General features: G+C 40.9%; 1 protein-coding gene across 2 annotated transcripts in view; it reads right to left on the bottom strand.

Moving 5' to 3' along the window:
• Positions 1–24,868, bottom strand: part of AMMECR1 (AMMECR nuclear protein 1) — a 111,293-nt gene extending 86,425 nt beyond the window's left edge. Inside the window, exon 1 of one of the 2 annotated variants that reach the window (XM_004769060.3) lies at positions 24,329–24,868. In XM_004769060.3, the coding sequence (XP_004769117.1) occupies positions 24,329–24,801 (473 nt within the window). In that variant the 5' untranslated portion in view covers positions 24,802–24,868. The remainder of the gene's footprint in view (positions 1–24,328) is intronic. The other variant, XM_004769059.3, reaches the window with a different exon arrangement.
• Positions 24,869–25,727: the final 859 nt, after the last annotated feature.

Genomic DNA, 25,727 nt, shown 5'->3' with positions numbered 1-25,727 from the left:
GCTGAAGATATCCAAGTACCCTTCCATTATCCTACATATGTATTCCCACTAAGATGTAAAGAGGTACAATCAGAAATGCACATACAGAAATGTACATACAGAGGTACATACAGAAATGCTAAATACAGTTATCTCGATTGTATTCTGCTCTCCAAGTCATGCCCCTATGGTGCTTTATCCTCCAAAAGAGGACATTTGTTTACTAATCAACACAAAGGCAATACATGTGCTAGTTGCGGTCCTGAATACATGGATATTGTCTCCTGTCTTTCTCTCTACTACCAATGCTACCATCTCTGCTTTTATCAATAAAGCACTAGTTAAGTGGTATGTCCACACAGTGGAATACTGTGGTACATCCATGCAATGAAATATCTTGCAGGCATTAAAAAAAACAGGCACTGTAGTCTAATTCTATTGTGACAATGGGTTTTTTGGTATTGATAGTACACTACAGTTACGGAAGATAGATTAGTGGGGGAAGCTGGGTGATAGATACATGGGAATCTCTCAGTACTATTTTTGTAACATCCTGTGAGTCTATAATTATTTTGAAATAAAAAGGTAAAGGAAAGAAGAGAAGAATGAGGCATTTCTATGTATGCCAATATAGAAGTATGCCCAAGATGGCCTCTTAACTGCAAAAAAGTTAGAGAAAAGCACGTATAGTATGCTACTCTGTGCAAAACAAAAGGGTACATCCATGTGCATAGATGCTAGTATATGCATCAGCTATCTCTGTAGAGAACTGGTGGCAGCAGTGATTGTCTCAGGGGAGGGGAACAGGATGGCAGGGAGTCAGGGGCGGGGGGAGGGGGAGCTCCATCTCATGGTCCCCTTGAAATGGGGGACCATGAATTTCATACCATGTGCACATACTCCTTCTTCCAAAAAAGTTCATTCCTAGGGGGCACGATCTTCCGACCAAAAGGTTTTAAAGTATCCCTTCTATCTGAGGTATTACTCTTCACCCAGTTTAAAAGGCCCAGGGACCCAGATGTGGGATTTAGGGATAGGTTCTTCCACTCATCCAGCATTCGGCAGTGTTCTCCTGTCAGACAGTGAGTTAGCTACTGGAGGGCAAGGGGCCAGAGCATTAGCTGCACCCAGCCCAAAGTCTGACATATTTAGGGACATAGACGGTCTTGAATTGATTTGACTATTATCCTATCCCTTTTATCCTACTCTTAAAACCCCAGACCTAGAAGGATTCTTTACCATTGATTCTGCCCCAGCATGATGTTTAAAAAATTAACTTCTCATTAGCATGAGTCATTCCAAGGTCAACGACTGTCTATCTCCAGACACCAATGCTCAAAAAGATACAGGCTTATTCTAGTAAAGGCAAGACTTTTTGTGGGAATATGGGTGATTTGTAAATTTCCTTTTGGTTTTCACATCTGTGTGTCTATGAACCAGATGACTCTTCAGTCAGCTAAAATACTCCAACCACGCTCATCACTCCCTAACTTCTATAGGTTTTACTTGTCCTTCCATAAGATGTTTACTCATTTATATTAGATATTTCAGTGTATAACTTAGCTCTTTTACGTGAGTATAAACTTCTTTTTAAGATTTTATTTACTTATCTGAGAGCAAGAGCATGCACTGGAGCAAGCAAGGGGAGGAACAGAGCGGGAGGCAGAGGAACAAGCAGACTCAGCTGAGGGCATGAACGTGGAAATGGACCCAGGGCTTCATCTCACGACCCTGAGATCATGACCTGATAGGAAATCAAGAGTCCAAGAGCTGGATGCTTAACTGACTAAGCCACCCAGACATCCCTAGAATATAAACTTCTTAAGGGCAGGGAAGCCTTATCTATCTCATTATTCCCAAAGTAACTAATTTCTAGGTTAATCATCTTTGGACAGTTCATTTAATTAAGATGATCTAATTTTAAAATTAACTTAAAAAATCATTTAACTTATAACTGAACTAATTTGTTTAAAATAGTATAATGGGATGGGGCACCTGAGTGGCTCAATCAGTTAAGCATCTGCCTTTGGCTCAGGTCATGATCCCAGGGTCCTGGGATAAAGCCCCACCTCCTGCTCCCTGCTTAGTAGAGAGTCTGCTTCTCCCTCTCCCTGCTGTTACCCCACTTGTGCTCTCTGTCAAATATATAAATAAAATCTTAAAAAATAATATAGTGGGTTGTTGTGAGGGCAAATAAAAGACTTTTACAAGTATATTATAGAAAGAAATTATGCTGCCGTAACTAACAAGCCTTATCCCTTGAGGATGTTGCTCTGACCTCATGGAAGTCAAACCAGCACCTTCCTTATCTATATACTGGAACCTCATCCTCTCTCTCTTCCTCAACCAGCTAGAGCTGGCTGCTAAACTGAAACATTACTACAAAACTGCTAAGCTACTCTCTCTTTAAACTTGGTAAACAAATGCTAAGATCCCTGGGAGGAGGGGGAAGAGAGGAGAAGATGGTAGTCCCTTCTGAGAGCACGGGTTCAAGAGCTTCCTACTCACAAGGAATCCTGCTTTGTCTGCTGGACACCCCTGACCCTGACAGCCAGCCCCCAGAAGCCATGCAGTCTTTGTTTCATGCTACTTGCAGCTGGTTCAAGATCCATTCAAAATTGTTCAGATCTTTTAACCATTTTGTCTGCCACTTTTCTTCTTCCTCAAACAAACAGAACTGAAAGCAAGTCAAAATTAGAGCTGTCTCCCCATAAAAACCAATCACCAATATTATAATGTAAGTTATAATGGCATTTATCATCTAGAACTGTTAGTCCATTCTGTACTTCTTTAGTGACTTAGGTTACGTAACTTCCAAAAGTTTAAGTTATACTAAAAATCTCTAATTTCTCTTCATTATTTTTAAAGTAAGCATTAATATAAAATTAATTAAATATGACAACACTTCACAACTTGTCCTTAATAATAAGTCTTGATGAGGGCAAGAAACATATTTATCTTTGAATCTCCCACAATGCCTTGGTCATGGTAAATTCTTCAGAAATATTGATTTGCATTCACTTTTTCAAGGATGCACTCAATCTGCATATTGACAGATGACTCATTTCTAAAATTCAAAAATTTGTTGGGGCGCCTGGGTGGCTCAGTGGGTTAAAAACTCTGCCTTCAGCTTAAGTCGTGATCCCAGGGTCCTGGGATACAACCCTGCATCTCATTTCTGGCTCTCTGCTCAGCAGGGAGCCTGCTTCTCCCCAGCCCTGCCTGCCTATCTGCCTACTTGTGATCTCTGTCTGTCAAATAGGTGAATAAAATCTTTAAATAAATAAAATTCAGAAATTTGTATAAAAACAATTCAACTTTTTTTTTAATTGACGTGCCATACTTATTTCAGAAAAGAACAATTTTTTTCACAGTCTCTTAAGACCTCCATCTGAGGTGCACCTGGGTGGCTCAGTCTTAACCAACTGAGCTGGTTAAGCATCTGTCTTCAGCTCAGGTCATGATCCCAGAGTCCTGGGATCTGGACTCAGGGGGGAATCTGTTTCTCCCTCTTCCTCTGCCCCCTCCCTCTGCCCGTGCTCTCCTCCTCTCTCTCTAGCTCTCTCAAATAAAAATCAAACTTAAAAATCTTAAAAAAAAGACCTCCATCCAAGCTAAAAACAACTTTCCAGGCAATAGATATACACACTTTGTGACCGAGACTGCACATCAGACTGAAGGTCTCTTTGAATTAGTTCTGGAAGAGAGGCAAGTAAGCTCAAGGAGAGATTTTTAACTTGTCTTCAGTTCCTTGAGGGGTGTCATAAAATTCTTAAACACATTAATTTTAATATCAAAAAATAAATATGTGCCATTAACCACTTTTAAAAGAGGGGAGGGCTATGTTATAAAACCAGTGCTTGAGTATTACAACTCTCAACAATGTTAGAAATCCTACCAAGAAAGAGGCAAGGTTTAAATTCTCTATGCTATATAGTTTTCCCATCTAAAGAATGGGATAAGAGCAAACTCTTAGTTTAAGAGATTGTTCTAAGAATGGATCATTATGAAGTGCTTTTAGTATTTTATTAAAATTTACCTGCAATGAGGTCAAAATATTCTATGTAGGCAATATAGTTCAACCTGCTTACAACATATGAAAAATAACTTCCAAATGAAACTTAACTTTGAAAATAATCAAAACTTTACTTTGAAAATAAGTCATCTATAATCTCATTCCCTTAATCTAACCTGTATCCCATCACAATGAGATTTCTAAAGCTAACTACCAATTCTCTATTCTAGTTTGAGTGTTTTCTTAAGGGTCACCTTGGGAGTTACAATTAACATATAACTTTCAAAAATCTACTTCAGAATAATAGCAACCAATGTCAATAGTTTACAAAATCTTTCTTCCACTATAGCTGTTTCTTACCCTGCTCTTTTAAACCACTATTGTCATTCAAATGGCCTCTTTGTACATGATAAACTCATCAACAGTTTTATAATTATTGCTTCGTTCAACAATCTTTTAAATCAGATAAGAGAACAAACGTTACAAACAAGGATACCTTTACACTGTCTTTTGTATTCATCTGTGTAGTCCCCTTTATCAGCGCTCTTTTAGTATATTCAAGTTACTGTCTAGCGTCCTTTCAATTCAGCCTGAAGGACTCCCTTTAGTATTTCTTATAGAGCAGATCTGCAGCAACAAGTTCTCTCAGCGTTTGTTTATCTGGAAATGTCCTATTTTTTCCCTCAGTTATGAAGGACAGTCTTGCTAGCTATAGGATTCTGGACAATCCATTATTTCAGCCCTTTGAATATTTCATCCCACCACCCTTCTAACCTCCATGATTTCTGATGAGAAATCAGCTGTTAATCTTATTCAGAAGCCCATGTCTGTGATGAGTCCCTTTGCTCTTGCTGCATTCAAGATTCTCTTTGTTTTCATCTTTTAACAACTTGACTATCATGTGTCTAGGTGTGAATCCTTCTGAGTTTATCCTACTTTCAGTTGAACTCCTTGGATGTTGCAGATCAATGTTGTTTTGTTTTAACAAATTTAGGACGTGTTCGGCCATTATTCCTTCAAATATGCTTTCTGCTTCCCCACCTTCTCCTTCTGGGACTCCTATTGTATGTATGTTGGTATACTTGATGGTGTCCCATAGATCTCTTAAGAGTCTGCCCATTTTTTTTTCATTCTTTTTGTTCCTCAGATAGTCTAATCTCAATCTGTCTTCAAGTGTGCTGATTCTTAATTCTGCCACTCACATCTGCTGCTGAAACACTTTAGTAAATTTTCCATTTCAGTTACTGAAATTTTCAACTCCACATTTTCCATTTGGTTCTTTTTAAAATAATTTCTATCTCTTTACTGATATTCCTTATTTGATGAGACAGTCATATACTTTCTTTTAATTCTTTAGACATGATTTCCTTTTAATATATTTATAATAGCTCATTTAAAGTTTTGACTAGTAAGCACAACATCTGGGTTTCCTCAGGAACAGTTTCTATTGACTATATATGTGTCATACTTCCCTGTGTCTTTGATTGTATTTTATTTTTTGTTGAAAAGTAAACATTTAAAATAATGTAATGTAGCAAGTTTGGAAATTAGATCCCTCTGTAAGGTTTGTTCTTCTTGTTGGTTGTTAGTGGCTTTCTTGGACTGATTATGTAAAGTCAGTATTCAGTGTCATGTGTGGTCCCTTGAAGTCTCTACTCAGTTAACTTAGGGGTCAACTAATGATTGGAAAGGGATTTTCTAAATGTTTTGAACCAGTGTATCTTTCACCCTATGTCAAGAGACCGTGTGTGTGTGTGCTTTCAATGCTCCAGCAGTTTACAAATGTACCTTGGCCTTCATTTCCTGCTTCCTCAGCTTCTCACAGTTAGCCAGAGGTGAGCTGATTGGGGCTCCTCAAGTCTTTCTTGGGCCTACACACAGCTCTACACATGGGTGTGACCATCTAGATACCCAGGAATATCTTGGAGCTTGCTAAAACCCCCTAACCCATTCCCAGATTCTCCTTTTAAGTTTTCTAGCCAGCCTCTTCTTTGTCCTCCTCTGGTATCACTAGCTCAGGCAGATGTAATGTTAAAACAATTGTCTTTGATTGTTTTTAACAAGTACTCTGAGGATAATGCTTTTCCACTGAGCAAGGATAAGTCAGGTCAAACAGAGACAAGCCTTGTGAGTGGAACCTTCCCAGGGAGCTATCAGGCAGGTCAAATAGTGATGATTTTTGGTGACGGGGTATTGGGGCCCCTCCAGTGGCTACTGCTTTTCACAGCTACGGTCTTTGCAAGGCTACTGGTTTCCTTGTGGAACTGGATAAAGGGAGAAAGGATTAGGGCAAGTTAAAACACAACAAAGCTCACTGTTCTTACAGAAAATCATCCGGTTTTGTTGTTGTTGTTGTCTGAAAATCAACTGTTTTTAATGAGGAAATGCTCAGGTTGTTTAAAATCTTTGGTTAATTTCTAGAATTCTGAAAAAGTTGGTTTTGAATATTTTTGCCAGTGTCCATGTTGCTTTTATAGAGGAGTGGATTTTCTACAGTCCTTACTCTAAGATTCTGGAAATCCCTTCTTTTCTTGAGTTTGAAAATCATTTTAAAACTGGTGTCTTCTAAAACAAACAAATAAACAAAAACAGTAACCTTCAGCTCTTAAAAGTACCCAGAAAAATACATGGGATCCTTGGTGATATCTACACATAGATTGTTAGGTTAAAGTATTTGTGAACATCTACAAAATTAGAAGAGAGAAAATATAATCAGCCTAGATTTACATTCCGTTTCACCTTTGTTGACCACAAGGAAATAAATGTGTTTTTCGATAACAGTTGCAATAAAGAGGCATTTATTGTTATCAACATTTGGCTGCATTTCAAGTATTTTTTAAATATTACTTCTTTTCAAAGATTCACATTATGTTAGTTTTAAATAAAGGAACATGAGAGACTATGACTTATATGAGACATGGTGGGACTGAAAGCATAGCCTAGAGTCCTAAAAGATGAAAGGTTACTTAAGAAAAGATCTCAGTGTACTTCTTAGATGAAATGGGGTAGATGGGGATTATAAGTTCTAAGTCTTGAATTATATCAAGAATCATAAACATTAAAAAAATTCATTTTAGGGGCGCCTGGGTGGCTCAGTGGTTTAAAGCCTCTGCTTTCGGCTCAGGTCATGATCCCAGGGTCCTGGGATCGAGTCCCGCGTTGGGCTCTCTCCTTGGTGGGGAGCCTGCTTCACTTCCTCTCTCTCTCTGCCTGCCTCTGCCTATTTGTGATCTCTCTCTGTCAAATGAATAAAATCTTTGAAAAAAAAAACTTTAAAAAAAAAACTTTAAAAAATTCATTTTAACAAGACATTTACTATTTTACCCCAATTGATGTTTCATTATAATGTTGCCAAACCAAATTACAAGTTATGAACAAGTTTGACTACAATGATAGCATTATCCTAATACTAAAAAATTGGGAGATATCAAACATACTATAAGTGGTTCTTCATTTGGATAGTTCTGGGGGTCCTGAATTAATTTAGTTGCAGGTATGATATGAAAACAACCTTCTCATAACTCTGTGTGTGTGTGTGAGTGAGAGAGAGAGAGAGAGAGAGAGAAGAGGAAGGTAAAGTGGGGAGAAGCATGAGAAAAAACACACAATACTTTGAAAATAACTGGCCTATTCCTCTTAAAGTAGCACCTGGAATTGTACACAAAACTCTGGGTGTAGGGATCATGCTGCAGGGCACAGAGTCATGTTGCAAGAAGAAAAATGTTGAGAATCACTCAACTATAATGTTTAAAACACTGTAAGAGGGATTACAAAGCAGAGTACCTGGGTGGCTCAGTTGGTTGAGCACCCAACTCTTGATTTCAGCTCAGGTCATGATCTCAGGGTCCTGGGATCAAGCCCCATGTGGGGCTCTGCACCCTGTGCAGTCTGTTGTTCATTTCCCTCCGCCTACTTGTTCTCTCTCTCAAATAAATAAAATCTTTTAAAAAGGTGATTACAAAGCCATTAAAATCTTGTCTGAGAAAACCAGTGTAAATTGAGCAGATCCTTAATACAGAGGAAATCACTCATTCAAATCAACATCTCAGTGATACTTATGAAGCCATCATTTGGAGTTTCACTGTCCTATTCAATACGTACTTTTTAAAACCAACATGAGCATACAATCAATAAAGGTATATAACACGGTAGGTTTTCACTACTATGTGTCTTTAGAATTCATGGACTTAAAATCTGCAATTTCAGAAATTTATGAGCAACATTAAAGTCCTTGATTAAATAATTTTTCATTTTGCTGAGACAGTAATTTGAAGAATCTGAATTTTGTATACCTTAAGGCTAATATGTACGAATAAGTTGCTAAATTAGTAAGTTTAGCCTGCTGTCCAGCTATGCTTGGATGTTTTCTTTGCATTATAAACTACGCAATAACTCAGGAAGTGAACAAAAAATTTGTTTTTTTTTTTTTAAAATGGCCCCCCAAATAAAGCACGTTTCTACAGCGGGTGATTAATATAAGGAAATGGTTTAAGAGTCATAAAGCTGTGTTGGTTCTTAGCCAGAAGATATTAATTTTGGATAATTTAAAGTCTAATGTGTTGAATTCAGCTTTGACTCAGAACTATGACATAAACAAGTCTGCCATAAAACATTTTATGAGGGAAATTACATGCAAAAATATTATTTGTGCTTTCAGGAAAACTTAAAATCCCCTCGGTCAGGCTTCTTCAAATCTGTTTTCCTTCATCTAAATTATATTAATGCAAGAACAGACACATCAAGAATTTCCATAAAAACAAAGGTATTCCCTTTTTTTTCCCCACCAAATGGAGGATATGCACTGTGGTTTGCTGACCCTCTAAAGTCAATTCGTGGGCAGTGGATTAAGAATTCCTGACTGTAGAGGGGCGCCCAGATGGCTCAGTGGGTTAAAGCCTCTGCCTTTGGCTCGGGGCATGATCTCAGGGTCCTGGGATCGAGCCCCAAATCGGGCTCTCTGCTCGGCAGGGAGCCTGCTTCCCCCCCTCTATCTGCCTGCCTCTCTGCCTACTTGTGATCTCTGTCGAATAAATAAATAAATAAATAAAATATTTACAAAAAACTCCCTGACTGTAGAAATATTAGGAAAGAAGCACTTACCTAAACATATGGAAATCTATAGTTTAAAACAGAACAGCAGGGGCGCCTGGTGGCTCAGTGGGTTAAGTGTCTCCTTTGGCTCAGGTCATGATCCCAGAGTCCTGGGATCCAGCCCAGCATCAGGGTCCCTGCTCAGCAGGAAGCCTGCTTCTCCCTCTCCCACTCCTCCTGCTTGTGTGCTCTCTCTCTCTCTCTCTCTCTCTGTCAAATGAATAAAATGTTTTAAAAAATAAATAAAACAGAACAGCAGAAAATAAATAGTATCAAATAGCCTTCCAAGTATTCCAATATTATATACGAATGGAACCATAGAAGATAAGTGGTGATTAAAGCTTATGCCAAATCTTGTTGAGAATCATAAACACACATCCCTCCTGTGTATAGCTACATATAGCCAGGTCAGTCTCCAAACAGTAAACAATTTCAAATAAATCCACAAAGATCTTATGGTGTCAGTTATATATATAGACACAAAGATACCCACTTCTAGGTAAGGCATAATAAAGAACACAATGGAACATCTCTCATTCTCTGCTTTAAAATCTCCCTAGAAAAACTTCCAGAAATCTTTGAGAACAAACACTGTCCCGAATTCAGTATCAGTCCAGTTAAATACTTCTTAAGATATTCAAATCAAGTCATAAATTTACAACCTCTTTCCAAATCACTCCACCCTCTCCCCAAACTGGAACACTAGCAGAACCAGTAAACTTTTTAGATAATGCAAAGTGGTAGACGCTGCTAGAATTTTAGTGGTAAATTTTATTTAGTACAATTGCTATAAAGTCTTCAGATATTCAAGACTGCTGCTCTCAAAAATGACAAAGCTCCAAAGACAAATTATGTTGAAGAAGGGGAAGAGAAGGACCTTCCTAGATTTATACTTCAATTCAGGGGTGGGAGAGATAAGGAGTCAAAAATATTCAAATAAAGGTAACAATAATTCTGAGAACAAGAAAGCACCAGTGGCCGTGCTGGGCTGGTGCAAGTTAATTAAGTTAGTAAAGGGTTAACAAATGGTTATTACGGGATGGTGAATAATTATACTCTTCATGGGGATGAGAGAAAGTTTGAAGACTAAAATGCTCCTTTTCTGTAAAAACTGACCTGAATTTCTCTAGGCTGAACTAAAACATAGCAAAGGTTCTGAGAGCAGCCAGTAGAGACAGGAACCAGGACCCTCTGGACCCACACCCATTTTTTCACTTTAAAAGAAGACTTGCTTGTTCTCTTGCCATAGCCAAAACGGAAAACCAGACACTTTTTTTCCTTGGTTGTGCTCTACACTGTGGAGGCCACTGCCCATGTAACACGCCTATTGTCTGAAGCCTGTGAGAAATGAAACTGGCATCCCAATGGTTCAAGCCTGTATAAACAAACTCACCTCCCTTCTCTTGATTAGAGTATTCACTCTTTCTAATAAAACTTTTGAGCATATTGAAAGTGATCACGGACCTTTGCATGGTCTGTCCTAAGAACCACTGGATTCCATCCGGCCTCCTATCCTATTACGTGGCAGGGGCCCGTGATTGCAGACATAGGCCAAACCGTCTCTTCCTCAAAAGCTCGGACTCAAAACATATTTCATTACCACTATTTTCACATCTGGTATTTTTTTACCTCACTGTAGTAATATGTAATTCAAATTACAGATTACTCATGATTCAAGTCTATGACATGATGGAGAGCTCGTTTACTTATAAAAAACCTAAATTGACTACACACAGAACGCTCCTAATGAACACTATGCGAGGGCTGCTTTTTACATCCTGAATACGCTGGCACAACATTCATGGTTATGTGGCTAGACCCTGTCAGAGATCAGCCTAACAGGAAATAATTTTCTTCTATTCTGAAACGTATTCTGGCAAATAAAAGAGAGTGTTAAAATGAAATGAAATTTTACAATGATCCCTGAAAAAGAAGTCATACGATGACTTATGTCACTTATGTCTTCATATAATTAAAGACAAATCATCAATGAAAGACTAAGAATTTGCTCCTTCTTCTTCAAAGGATAATTGTTGGTCAACACATAAAATAAAAATATGCTGTTTTATTGCAATCCAGGAAACCATTTTAGAATTTTGTTTCTAAATAATACTATGAAATCTTTATAGATTTTGCTTATACAGTCTGTGTCTTAGAGTTGTAGCATTCTTGAGTAGGGCATGTTAAGAACCCTGAGGAATGTAACCATTAGACTAAATGATATTGAAGCTAATTTAATAAGTAACATCATTCAATCATTAGTACCCAATTATCCTAAAATTCCCAGTACCTAACTTATGTGAGTTACATTGGTAACATCCAAGTAAAATCCCTTCATTGATTTAAGGAGAAAAAAAGGGTTTAAAGCCATTTAATTCCATAATAATTAGGGTAGTTTATGTTTTATTTTTTAAACTTTTTTAAAGGTTTTACTTATTTGACACAGAGATAGAGAGTACAAGTAGGCAGAGCAGCAGGCAGAGGGAGAGGTTCTTGAAGCAGGCTCTCTGCTGAGCAGGGAGCCAGATGTGGGGCTCCATCCCAGGACCCTGGGATCATGACCTGAGCTGAAGGCAGCCACTTAACTGACTAAGCCACCCAGGTGCCCCGAGCAGATTATTTTTTAATAATAATAATAATTTTTTAAAATAAGTAGATTATTTTTTAATCTTTGTTGGTACTTAACTCCCTCAACTTCATGTCTGAGACACTAAAGTTTAGAAGGAAAAAAAAGAACGCAGAACATAGAAGGCACTCAGGCAGAAGGCAACACCACCAATCTTAACCTAAGTGACTTATGCTGACTGTCTATTCACAAATGAAAGCACTTCATCTACACAGCAGACTCCTGCTTGTGTTATTTCCTGGTCTCTTGTCCCGGCTTCATGACACTCATGACATTAAAGGAGCTACGGAGGCATAATTAGCTAAACAAAGGGAAATTTTACCAAGAAAGAGGCAATTCCCAGGCCATTAATAGTTTAAAATTGTCAACTGGCAGGCCTTCCTTTCCCAATGCTTGAACTATATCAACAGTCTCCTGACGGGGTACCCTTTCTTGCTACGATCTCCCTGGCTTTAACATACCTTTGATTGGTACTCACTGACTACTGTCCAATATTCCTCACTGCTGTGTCTCTAAGTTGTTTCACTGTCTAGAATGCTTTATCCCTCTGTGGAAGGTCTACCCAGGCTAAATCCTACTCTCTTTATGGAGCCCTCCTGTATAATCCCAGCCCACATTAGTCTTTGTCCAAACTCTAACAGGCCTCATTGTCTCCATCATTCATTCAGTCATTAAATCATGTGGCCTCATTCTGTGTTTCATGAATCTTGTCTTCTCAGTATGACTGCAAGCTTTTAAGGGCAGGAAGCATGGCATACACCTATTTTATAGAGCTCTCACCCATAACCGCTATATTACTCATTGAACTGAAATGTTAGAATTTACAATATGCAGGGCAGTACTAGCTGAGAATGCTAGGTTTTGATGTAAGATACACTGTCTTACGATAATGTTGGCAAATATATCTTGAAGCTTAAACAAATACTCACTTCAAAATGTCTATAAGCAAAGGGATAATCATAGTGGAAATTCCTCTTTCTTCTCTAAAACTGTAAAGCCATCTCTAAATGGATGAAGTTAGAAACTGCTCCAAAATCCAAATTAATACATCACAACTCTGATAATATTAAAAAACATCTGTACCTCTCCTAATAATAAAGAATCTCACACAGCTGTGTAGACAGTGAGGCAAATAAACAACTTTCAAGACTTGACCATGTCTATTATTTCACAGATTCCACTACCATACTTAGTGCATGCGCTCCCAAAGTGAGTATTCCACTAACCACCTTTACATAGGAGCTTTTCATTAAAGCAAATAAGAAGCAATTTCAACAAATGCTCAACTCAAGTGGTTTACATATGCACAGATGGGCTTAAAAGGCCTTACTTATGACAGCCCATTAGGCAAGGTGTTTTCCAATTTTCCATCTCTCTAAAAAACACATTTCCTCAGAAACACAAGGTTCAACCCCCAAAATGAATGTTCTCTCTCTGTCTTCATCCTTCCACCATTAAGAGTGGGTAAACAAGGGCAAAGTTCCTACCTGTCAAAGACGTTTCCTTATATTATTATTAGCAAATTCATTAGAAAGTCCTAAAAGACAGGATAAGAACAACAACTTAAAAGGAAAGCTAGAAAATCCAGTTTTTTTTTCAAATACAGGTAGGTGGTATTAAGTATCCTAATAAAGGAAATGATAAATGCCATGTCAAATACTGACACACTACCAGTTCAAACCATTTTTTAATAGTTATTTCTTACTCAGATGCCTTTAACCTAGTTTACTCAGTTTTCAATAAGTGTGGAAAAATAAATACTTCAAAGCCTAAATTAAGCTCTCCCATAAATAAGCTCTGTGTGTCTCTAATACATGTTTGTAAGATTCATTTTTAAAGATTCCCCAAATTCTCATGAAACATTAGTTGCTGTAGGTAGAGCCACTATCATGCACCTTCAAAAACTAAGCTAAACATGGTGCTTATAGCTATCAGTATTGTACTGTACTTAAAAATTTGGAAAGAGGGGCAGCTGGGTCGCTCAGTTGGTTAAGGATCTGACCCTTAATTTCAGCTCAGGTCATGATCTCAGGGTCGTGAGATCGAGCTCCTCGTCAGGCTCCTCGCTGAATGTGGAGCCTGCTTCAGATTCTCTTTCTGCCTCTCCCTCCGTCCCTCCACCCCTGCTCTCTCTAAAAAATAAATGTGAGAAGAGGGTAGGTCTCACGTTATGTGTTTTTTACCACTAAATAAATACATTAATCAATTAATTTTCTAAAAGCATCATACCTCTGTGTGATTAAAGAGAAACTGATTAACTAAAAATGACTGACACTGCAGTTATCTGTGGGAATGTAACTTACAAATTAGATTGACCAGAGTAGGTCCTGTTGAGACACACTAGAGAAAAGCTACAGAAGATGTGAGTATGATCAATCAAAAGCCCTCCTATCGATTGCATTCTGCAGTCAAAAATTACAGCAGGATCTATCCTTTAATATTACCTGTTCCATAATCTCTGTTATGAAGAATGACTATGAGCAAGCTCTATAAATAAAACTTCATCTATCTATTACTACCTCAATACACAGACCTCAATACACAGAAAGTAAGACACATCTGAGTATCTGAGAATTTATAACTATGTTCACAGACAAGTCAAGAAACAAAGAAAGATCATGGTCAGAGAGTGGCTACATTTATCTGTTTGGGGATATACTTGAGGTACTTGTTCTATGGCCCCCAAACTTGCCCAGAGGCCTCATTCTCATTTCAACGTGGTCTCTTGGAAGTACTCACAGAATGCATAGGCAAGTCTTCTTGTATAGCTAAACTTCATGCTGTGCATCTGTTTCTGATAGGAATAATTTTCTTTTTTACGAGAGTGCCATGGCCACTTGTAAAGGAGGGATACCCAGGATTGCATAACGTGAAACATGCCTGTTAGAGCAGCCCTACCCCAGACCAGGCACTTGAGTCTCATTTTTTCTGCCCTGAATCCAGGCTTCAACTCACTTGACTGCGATCCCATTTTTCTCCCTCCCTGGCTCCCACGCGGCCTCTATTCCTGCCTCTGGCCCTATGTGACTCTCTTTCTCCACTGAGCTAATGCTTTCACAGTGTGAAAGAGTGGCTTTCTGCAAAACAAGCTGCCAAACGGCAATGATTAGAGGAGTTTGTGGAGTAAAACATGCCACAAACCACATATCACATCATTAGTGTCAGAGAAATAGAATCAGTATCATTCCCATTTGTTCTTGTGAGGGTTTTCTGAATTGACAAGAGTGTGGGGTAGATGGACTCATTTTAACCACCAACTACCGGGCACCTCATCCTGACATCAAAGAGCTATTCCATGGAATCACCTGGCCAGGCTGGTGGCAAGTTTTTGGTTGGTAAAGCCAAAGAAGCGTGTGGAGCTGTTTGCGTTAACCATGGGAAACTTCATAAAATGCACTGAGAGCAATACCCTAACATGGAAAAGGGCCAGAAGACTTCAAGAGGTTCTCCTTCAGTGAATAAATTACCAACACCAACTTCCACTTACCATGTAAGCATTTGAGAAGGATTTAAAAAAAGCAACCCTCATCTACACACCCCACTGTTGTTCAAAATCAGGATACAAAAGGTATTTCCATTACTATCATGAGGTATGTACTGAGGCCCACGTTTCCCCAGCTATATAACTTATTTGTACCCCAAAGCACTGAGGCCTGTACAGTTGCTAGGCTACATAAGCAAAAACAATGTCACGGAGAAGCAGCACAACAGTGTGATTAGCACACAAGCATCTCTTTGAGGCTGTCACAGTGCTGAGGGACCTGGAAGCAGACAGCACAAAAACCAATTTTTTAATAGATTCTGTTCTAGGAGAATGACTCAAAGACCCACTAATGCCTGAAGCAAAGCAGAGAATTTGGTGGTAACTCCTTGAAGCAATCCAAAATCTCACTAGAATATAAGTTACTAGAATTGTGTGTCATATGCTTACAGAAAATATATGGAATGGCAAGGCAAGCTACATAGGCTATTAGGTCAGTCTCACTACTTTCCATTACTAGAGAGCTGGTCAGCATCTTCTGGCAGGATATTGCATAATACAGTCAACTGTGCTCTCCCAGCATTGCATGTGGCTTTGGGTCACAGTGTGGATTATCTGTAAAATGAAACAGATAGGGGAAAGGCAAGAATCATCAAGACCATCACAGACCTTAATTTAAAAAAAAAAAAAACTAGCATTAGTCGGCCTGGACTCAAGTAGAACTTTTCATATCTGCCCATCCACTGAAGATCGCAATGGTCATAAGGCAATACAGCTGATCCTGTCCATTGAGAGCATCTACCCTTCCTTGTCAGCAAAACGTGAGGACACAGGACCTAGAACCAAATACCAGGCAATACTTCCAGTCCTTCAGAAATTGCCTTTAATCCACAATCTGAAACTACAATTTTTTTTTTATTTATAAGAGAGAGAAAGAGAGAGAGCATGAGAGGGGGAGGGTCAGAGAGACAAGCTCAGCAGGGAGCCCAGAGCAGGAAGCCCAATGCGGGACTCAATCCTGGGCCTCCAGGACCATAACCTGATCTGAAGGCAGTTGCTTAACCAACTGAGCTACCCAGGTGCTCTGAAATTACAAATTCTGGAGACGTTTGTCTATGAGGCTGCATTTTACTGAACACCATGCTAAAATATACACCAAGGAAATCTAAGAATCACTGATCACTTTACAAATTGATGAGATATAATATATATATTACATAAAACTATATCAGGGAAACCCAACATACTATCGGGTATTTTTCCTAGCAATACGAAGCTGAAAACTATCACTGATCTCTACCCATCTAAGCATTCAAAGTCACAACTGGGGCAGGGGTGACTGTAGAGAGCTAAGAGACTGACGAAATTGTCACAAGAGCTCCGTCACTATTCTGTAGTCCTGTTAATTAAAAAAGAAATGATGTCGGATAACTGCAAACACTTGAAAAACATATAATAAGAAAACTGATTTCATCTGACCAACTATTTGTTTCTTCCCATTCCTACACCTCCATGCTTTTTATTTTATTTTATTTTTAATTTTTTAATTTTTTATAAACATATATTTTTATCCCCAGGGGACCTCCATGCTTTTTAGTGGCACCACCACCTAGTTCCTCAGGCTTGTAAACTCTGAACTAGGTTCAAAGACTCTCCCCACTTTACTTCCCCCAGCAATGGGAATTTGGTGGTCTTTTTTTGTTTGTTTGATTTGTTTTGTTTTTGTTTTGTTTTCTGCAATGTCTCTTTACTTACATGCAGTCCCCTAATTTCAGGTCCTCGCCCAAAAGCTATCTCAGCTAACTTTATACTTGATCCGAATTCTATACACCAACATATCTTCTCCTTTCTCTCGATTTAGATACAGTCGGGCATAGATGAAGAGGGGGAAGGGGAGGTTCTTACACTTGTGATCAAATTTCATAGCCATTCCAACTGAGCTGTTGAACAAACTTTTTCTGAGCACAAGAATAGCTAGGCACAGAGCCAAGAAAAGAAGAGGCAAGGATGGCAGCCAAGAAACAGGTGAGCTGCAAGCTTTCCACTCCTACACAAAACCTGGCCCTGGAGTGTGAGTCCCTGCATCTGCTGATAACTTCTTCCATTTCTTGATTTTGCAACATTCCCATATTCATGAACTCTGCCCCTGGAGTGGCTCCCCTACTTTTCCAATGCCAGATTTCCTAGCGCCCTCGGAACCTCAACCATAGCTGGTCTCCTCTACCGTGAGACTCATCTCCTTCCAAGTCATCTTAGGTTCTGGAGGACTCTTCTGCCAATACTGTTCTCCACCTCACGTGAGAGACCATAATCAGATCCAGTATCTCTTATCCAGCCTTCCCAGAGGGTTCCCAAGAAAAAAGGCTGCTTGTAATTTCCTTGAAGCTTTCTGATCTTTGAGACCAGAGCAAGGGGAGTCATATGGAGAATGCTGGGGGTCCAGGTTGCTGGCTGAAGACAGCTGCTGAGAATCCCCAAGTGTTGTGGCAAGGCGTGTGGTGGTGAGCAATGAGTTTGAGAACCACCAGGAAGACTTTGAGATCTACTGGTCATACCAGACTCTCCACCAATAATTTCTGTACCATTGCCATTTCAAAACTTGGCTCTAAAGTTCATCCTCTTCCCAAAAGCCTTTTATCCTGACCACTCCTTTTTTCCATGGCATCACTGTGCTGATGTACAACATTTCCCATTTTTTAACTTCACCTATAATCACGTATATAGTGCCCTGTCAGCATTTTAAGCGACTCTAATGTTTGTGTCATACCTTGAACGAGACTGGAAGCTCTGTGAGGACAGAGCGACTTCTCTGGTTTCCAACCTGGGAACTCAGCATACCGTATATGCTAAAAGAAATAACAGGGTTTTTTTTTTTTTCCCCCAGTGACATATAATTTCCACCTAGCTCCTCAAAACTAACATTTTTAAGGGTGAGCAAGTTTGAAAGTATGATACTTTAAAAGCTGCAGAAAATACACCCACACTGGATAGAAAAGATGCCACTTATCGTTGGACCAAACATAAAATATGCTCCACCCAACCAACTGCACTATTACACCATACTTCTTCCTTCGGGCTCTTTTATTTCTACTACATAAGCTTGTGGCTCATTTCTGCTCTTAGCAGCACTGTGACTACAGAAGCTCAAACTCTAAATAAGTTTACTGTTGGGGAATCTACTCTTCCCACCTACACAACCACTGGCTTCCCACACTGTCTCCAGTGTCCTGTGAGCAACTGCCCAATTACTGATTGTGGAAAGACAGCTTACACACTGAAGGTCCATTCTTGGCAGCCCCTGGCTTTTACTGCTGGTCCTCACTTACTTAGCTTAATTGATTCAGAACAGTACCAAAAAGAGACATTATTACACAAGTTCGCAGAAGCGGGGGGGGGGGGGGGGAAGACTATTGAAGAAAATTTAAATGTAAAAGCCGTGGTCATTGTGCTGCTTTAAAACAGGCAAGCATGTGTGACATTGAGAGACCAGAATAACGCCTATTGAAATAGGGAACTTTGACTAATCTCATTGCACAAGTTTTAGTGTTTCACACATATACATTCTCAAAAAGTAAGATGGTCTCTAAATGGGAAGTACAATGACTTCTAAATCATAATCCTTTGCGGTAATACATTAGAGCATTTTAACACAAATACATTTCAAAAAGTGTATGGTTTTATAAAGACAACAATGTGAATGCTAGTATTTCTCTGAGAAGCACAGGGTGGGGGGGCTACTCATGCATATGGGCTAACAGGGCATTTTTCACTTTCTCAGTAGTGGTCTTTCTTCCCATTGGACTGAGATCCCAGCAAAGGCTCCTTCTTCATTGCCACCCACTAGCTGGGACCTGAATGCAGCACAAACACAATTCATAAGCAAGCAAAATTATGAGCCAGATTATCACTCCCTTTGGCCATATGGGGGAGAAGGTAAAATAAGCATCGAGTTTTTCTTTTTAACTAAATATACCTTGTCCTACATACACCTTTACGCATGGATATAAAAATAATTTTGTAATTTATATTTCTATATCTTTCCATTTCAGTCACTGGCTGTTTTTACAGCATAAATGACAACTGGGGGCGTGCCTTCTTTCTTCTTAGTAAAGACAGGACACCAGGCTGCCTTCCAATGGAAATCAACATTGTTGAAAAACAACCTGTATAATACCTTCAAAAATGCTCAACAATTTTCCAGACAAACATTATCATTGTTGCTGTTGTTATTGTTGTTGTGGGTTTTTTTGAAGAAAAAATATACATTATGACCACTATGCTGGCCTAGTAGCATCATCTGCAATAGAGAGATAAACCTTCTGGCTATTCTGCTCAGTCTTCATTAAGAAAAAAGACATAATAGAAATATAATAGCTTGTGTTTAAAATGCTGTATTAATATCACTTTGACCTGAGCTACATTATCAAATCGCCTTTTTAACGAACATGCCATAGGAGTGTTACTCTTCTGGTGAGGCAAAATGCCTGCTTTACCTTTCTAAAACAACCCAATTCCTCCCAAGCATGCCGGAAAACAGTAATTTGACTACTGTGACAAGACAAGAAAGAATTAACCGTTCAAATATCTGATTGGAGTCTCTCAAGAACTGCATATCCAGGAGTGGATTTTTTTTTATTATATTCACTGTGATGGAAAACCGTATTATTGATGTTAATAGTAAAGTATCTTTTATGTGCCATGGTCTGTACAAAATGTAGTAGTGCATTAACTTCAAAGGTGGTAAGAAGATTAAAACAAATAGTTCATGGGACATGACATGCAACACAGCATTAAAGATATAAGACTGAACAATCCCAGTGCCTTGGCAGGAACCTTTTATATTTTTGTTAATGAGGGAAATTCTTAAAATCCAATCCAGCAAGCATAAGTGTAAGGAAAAGCTTTAAAATCGTATCACAACGAGTAATTTAGTGAGCTAATCATCAAAGCATTTTTTATGGCAACAGAAAGGGGGCTTTACTTATCAAAATCAATACAACTCACTTTAAGAGATCATATTTATGCTGTTTTTAACTCCTAAAAGGTGCCCCTCGCATTTAACATTTCTGGAAGAAAAAAAAAAGTCCTAAAATCATACCATCGGTTTCCAAGAGTCACCCCTCCCCCCACCTCAGAATGAAACCATCCCAAGAACCTGGGACTCTTACTAGGATCTTGGCAGCATTCTATCTCCCCAGTGCTAAGTTAGAAAGAACATGACAAAGGCTGGTGACACGGAAACAGGAAGTTCCCTACTGGAAACTGGCAGGGGAAATTGCCATTCCCTTACAGTTGCTGCACGACTTTACTGAGGTCCTAGCTTCTCTCTCTAACCCAGGGGGTCTCAACGTGTGGTCCTGGGAACTGAGGCAGCAACGCCAGGGAGCTTGTTAGAAATGCAAATTCACGGCCCCACCCCAGACCGACTGAATCAGAAACTCTGGGAATGGGGCCCAGCAATTTGTGTTTTAACAAGCAGTACAGGAGATTATGATGTACTCTAAAGTTGGAGAACCACTCCTCTTCAAACTTTAACGTGCGGAAGAATAACCTGGGGAGCCTGTGAAAATGCAGATTCCAATTCAGCCGGGCTGAGGGGCGACCTGAGAGCCTCCATTTCAGAGCAGCTCCTAGGTCGGGTCTATTGCAGACCACACTGCGTGGGTTTCCCAAAACTAGTTGTTTACCAGAATTACCCAGGGTGCTTATAAAATATGGGTTCCCAGGCACCACCCCAGGCCAAATTAATCTGAATCTCAGGAGAGAGGACTAGGTGGATACGGTAGGACCAGTGGTTCTGTACCTCAGCGGCACGTTCTGAATCACCTGAGGAGCTTTTTATAATCCTGAGGTCCAGGCCCCATCCAAGACCAATTAAATCGGAATCTCTGGGCTTGTGACCCAGGTCTCCACATTTTTAAATAATTCCCCAGTGGTTCGAATGTGCAGCCCGAGTGGGGAACCGCTGCTCTGGAGTCTGACTGGTTCCACACCTGGCGCAGTGGGTCCCTTTAGAGTAGCAAATGATTTCCTATAATGTGGCTCTCGGGCTCCCACATACGAATCCAAGAGCTCAGGTTTTGAAGAGTAAAATGCACCTCAAGTCATTTGTAAAATCACGTCTCAAACCTGATTTCTGTGAGCAAATGTGCCTGGAGAACTGAGACGGAGGATTTGGTAATGCAGTCCTCACTTTTAACACGAATGTCACGTGTCCTCCGTTGAACAAGTTGCCACTGTCCTCCCAAGCTGTAGCTACTGCTATATGGTGTGCAGTGAGGTAGGTGCTCCAACAAACGGCAGCCAACAGTGAAGAGTTTGTATCCCTACAGTCTGTTCACATGTTGGTATCCCTTCCCCAAAACTGAAAGGGATAGAGGAGATTTCTCATAACCCTTCAGAATGGAAGGGTAACTGCTCAATGGAGAACTTCGGAACCTATACGAGGCAGATCTCACTACTTACAGACATGTTGACAGAGAAGGTTCTGGGAAGGGATGAAAGCAGTGTGTTTTTACACAGGAGAATCTGATTTGTTGAAAGCATGACTTCTGGGGTAGGGGGAACAGAGACAAGACCTGGAACACTGCTGCTCATGACGGGATACTAATAACTTGGGGTGGAGGGAAAAATAGGTCTATTTACAGCTTATGCCCCCAGCACAAAGCCACTAATAAGTACACGATGCTATTAAATATGTGATATGTAAACCAGAAAATGTGTGGTGGTTACTAAGGCACTGGCAAGTGATGACAGTTATTTGACTCCATAATCAAACACTACCTTTAAGACATTTTCTTGAATTTTCCACAGTACACCTCAAAAATGACTTTAAGATAAAGGAAGATAAGATGTAGTCCTCTTTCCGCTTAAGAAAACTTTCGTTCTCCCCTTGGTCATGTTCAGGGTCTCTTCTAAGCTGTTTTGTGGAAGACATGACACATTCAAGGCCTGCTAAATGATAATAGTTATTATTCTTCCACCATTGTTTCAACATATCCCCAGTGGTCGAAGTGTGTCTTATTTGGCCTCTTTAGTTCCATGAAAAAGAAATCCAGTGGATGGGGTATTCAAAGACAAGCAATACCTAAACACATGTCCACAAGTAGCCACTGCTAAGATAACATTTTCAAAAAGCATTCTCTGTATGAACTGGTCAAGCTCTCTTTCCTTTTAAACTTGTTACAGTCTTTCAGTTAACCCAAGCTCACTTTAAAATGTGTGAAAATAGCACCTCCTGAAAGTGTGTTCTCATATGCTTTGGAGCAATGGAGCGTGAATAGTAAAACAGCCTTTGCCAAACTCATGTAACTGAACAGGAGTGAATTTTTGCGTCCCATGACTTTGCAGAGGCAACCTATGTATCATTCCACGACTGGCTTTAATACATCATAGACACCCAAGAGAAGGCAGAAAAGTCACAAATAAGTGACTCAAACTAATAAATATTTCATAGGTTTTTTTTTTTTTTTACATGGCAGTCTCTTTTAAATGAATCTGACTTCTTACCAAAAAACAAACGGGCTAAGTAAAGGTGTGGTTTTAGGATCTAAGCTCCTAGAATTAAAACTATGAAATTTATAAAGATATTTAGAAAAATGTTAGTCTAGATGCTCTTTCATGCATTTTTATGACTAAATGCCCAAAGATGAACCAAGTCTGAACGAAAATGCACAGACCACAAGAGTGGCAAAAATATAAAACTAAGTACATTTAAAGTATCAAAGCCAAAGAAAACAAACAATACAAATTTACAATTTCCAGGACACTTTATTGCAATTTCCACTTTACATATTAATTTAATATTTCTAGTCTAGGCAGAAGTGTTTATACTTATCCAGTAGTAGTCTAATCCCCTAATCTCACAAAATGAAAAGAAGCAGTTTAAAAAGAACATCAATTCAGGTATTTATGATATGGGGACAAGGGGCACTTGTCTTAGCAAGGAAAGTGCTGGTGGTTTCCTCATAAGTTTCACTGAAATTTTTCTCTATTATTTCTGTTGTTGTGATGCAAAGTACTCATAATAAAAACAATCGCCCTCTTTGTCATTCTGCCCTTCCTTGGGCTTTACATTCTGTCTAGCATTTAACTCAAAAAGTCAGTTTACACTCAGTTTACACATTAAAAAAAAAAACCATATGCCCCATCTCCCACACATCCAAATGGACGGGGATTAGAATTAACCTGCTTTTAGCTGTAACAGTGCTATTTTAAACAATTTCAACCACACTTGAAGGGTAAAATAAAAGTACAAGCCAAAAGAAAACATAAAAATTCCTACACACTTACTGTTGGATTAACTATTTCTCAAACCGTCGAGCCCAACATAGATTTCTAACAAGTGAAATCTACACAAAAGCGAATGCACGCTTCATATACAAACTGACACTCGTTCTATGGGGACAGCTCTCTTTGAATGAGCTATTACCCAGACGGTGGAATTTAAAAAAAGGGGGGGTCTCACTCTTCCAATGTGAGAGAGCTGGCGGTGCGCTTCACTAGAAACACATTTTAATGGGTACGTTCGGATAAGAATAGGTAGTAAGGGAAAGTGTTTAAAAAAAAAAAACTCCTCCCTCCCCCGGGACACAAGGGAACCTGAAGGAAAAGACGGGTAACCTCATAAGCTCTGGAGCTAAGTTCCATCACTAGCCGAACAGAAGTTGGATAGTTGCTATTTTTCACCCTGCAGTGGGATAGTAACTCTCCCTGTGCAAGGTACGCGGGGCGGGAATACTGGCGGGGTTTTCACTTGGGGTAAATGGAAACCAAAGTGAGGAGAGGTCAACACCTTGAGTAATCCAGATCTCCAAAACCAGGGCGGTGGGGACGCGGGGTGGCGAAGGAAAGAAGGGAAGGGTCCAAACTCCTCGAAGTTATCGCAAAGAGAAAGCGAACACCTTTGGGAACCAGTAAGCCATCTCCTGTAGCAACACCCTGCTCCAAGTGTGGGGTGCCTGCCTCGGAGGGTAGAAAGCGCGGGGTGCCCTTACTTAGGTCGAGTGGCTCCGGGGACCGGGGCAGAGAGAGGGGCAGGGGCAGCCGCCGGCGGGAAGGCGGACTCATACTTTGCTTCAACTCTGAGCCCCATCCCGAGCGCAAGAGAGAGAGCGGCGGAGGGCACGGTACTCACTAGGGCTCGTTGGTGAACCGGGGGGTCCGGGGCTGCTGGTATCCGTACAGGTGACAGTAGAGCACATCGAAGCAAAAGCAGCACATCTCCGCTGACACCACCATCTTCCGGGAGCCGGGCGATGAGGACGAGGCGGCGGGCGACAAGGAGGGCGAGGAAGAGGTGGCGGCGGCCGGGGTAGAAAGTAGGGTCCCCACTCCGCAGCTCGGAGGTGGCGACAGGGAAATCCCCCCGCCGCCGCCGCCGCAGCCCTGGGGGGGAGAGAGGGTACAGCCGCTGCCGCTACCTCCTCCGGCTAGACCTCCCAGCCCGTTGAGCCGCGTGCCGGCGCCTCCTAGTCCCAGCTCCCCAGCTCGGCACTGGCTCTCTCCGCTGCAGTGGGAGGAGGAGGAGGCGCCACCACCGCCACCCGAGCCAGAGGGGGGCGAACTGGACAGTTTCTGCTTCTTCACCCCGCAGCAACCCGCCGCCATCTTGGAACAGTCTCCCCCACGCAGCGCTTCCGACCCATAAGTGAGGCGAGCTGGCGGCGGGGGCGAGCACGCTGCGGCCCCGGCCGCCGGGGGCGCGCCAGGGGCTCCCAGGGCGCGCGCGCGCGCGCCGCTCCCTAGCCGGCCGCCCGGCCACGCGGCCGTCCCGCGCGCGCCCCAGCCGCGCGCGCCCTCGCCGCTCGGCACCTCGCGCCTGTCCCGCGGGGCTCGCGCCTCGTCCGAGGCGCAGCCTCGAGCTCTATGTCCCTCAGAGGATGGATGAAAGACGGGAAGCCCAGCAGAAAGGAGGGAGAAGGAAACGAGAACACCAGGCAGAGAGTAGGAGCAAAGGAAAGAGTTGGGCACGCCCAGGGAGGAAGAGAAAGGAAAACTAGTGGGGGCGGGGGAGGGGGGAAGGAGGGGAGAAAGAAGAAAGTCCGAAGTTAAGTATCCGAGTCCCAAAGCACAGCTCGATGACCGGCACTGCACATAGTGTTAGTGACATTTGAGCCGAGTTACGTGAAACCCGAGCCATCGGCCTCAAATACGCTGGTTTCTGAACTGCCGGAGCTGAGCAAGCAGGTGTTTGGAGCCCCACACCTGAGACCGCCCGTATAAACTATGTACAAAGCAGTCGGGGAAATGGCCACACTGCGGTCGCTTTAGTACCCATCTAAGCACGCACTTGGGGTTTTCCAAGACTATGGGAAAGAACAATACTCTTTCCTTAGTGGCAAATACTCAAGCCTGGTTGAATCTGTATCTCCCTTGTTCCCCCAACTTTCTCTGCCTCCCAGCCCCGTGCAAACGTTTTCAAAAGAAAAGAAAAGAAAATCCTAACCAACACCTCCCTAGTTCAAAGATGTTGATAGTGCTCTGAAACTTGCTGTGGTAGGTTATTGTCTTGTTTGTTTGGGATTTTGTTTTGG

Source organism: Mustela putorius, unplaced genomic scaffold, assembly GCF_011764305.1.
Source record: "Mustela putorius furo isolate JIRA1106 unplaced genomic scaffold, ASM1176430v1.1 tig00003901_pilon_pilon_pilon, whole genome shotgun sequence".
NCBI lineage: Eukaryota > Metazoa > Chordata > Mammalia > Carnivora > Mustelidae > Mustela > Mustela putorius.
The sequence above is the reverse complement of the archived record's forward strand: the minus strand, read 5'-3'. Positions and strand labels throughout refer to the sequence as shown.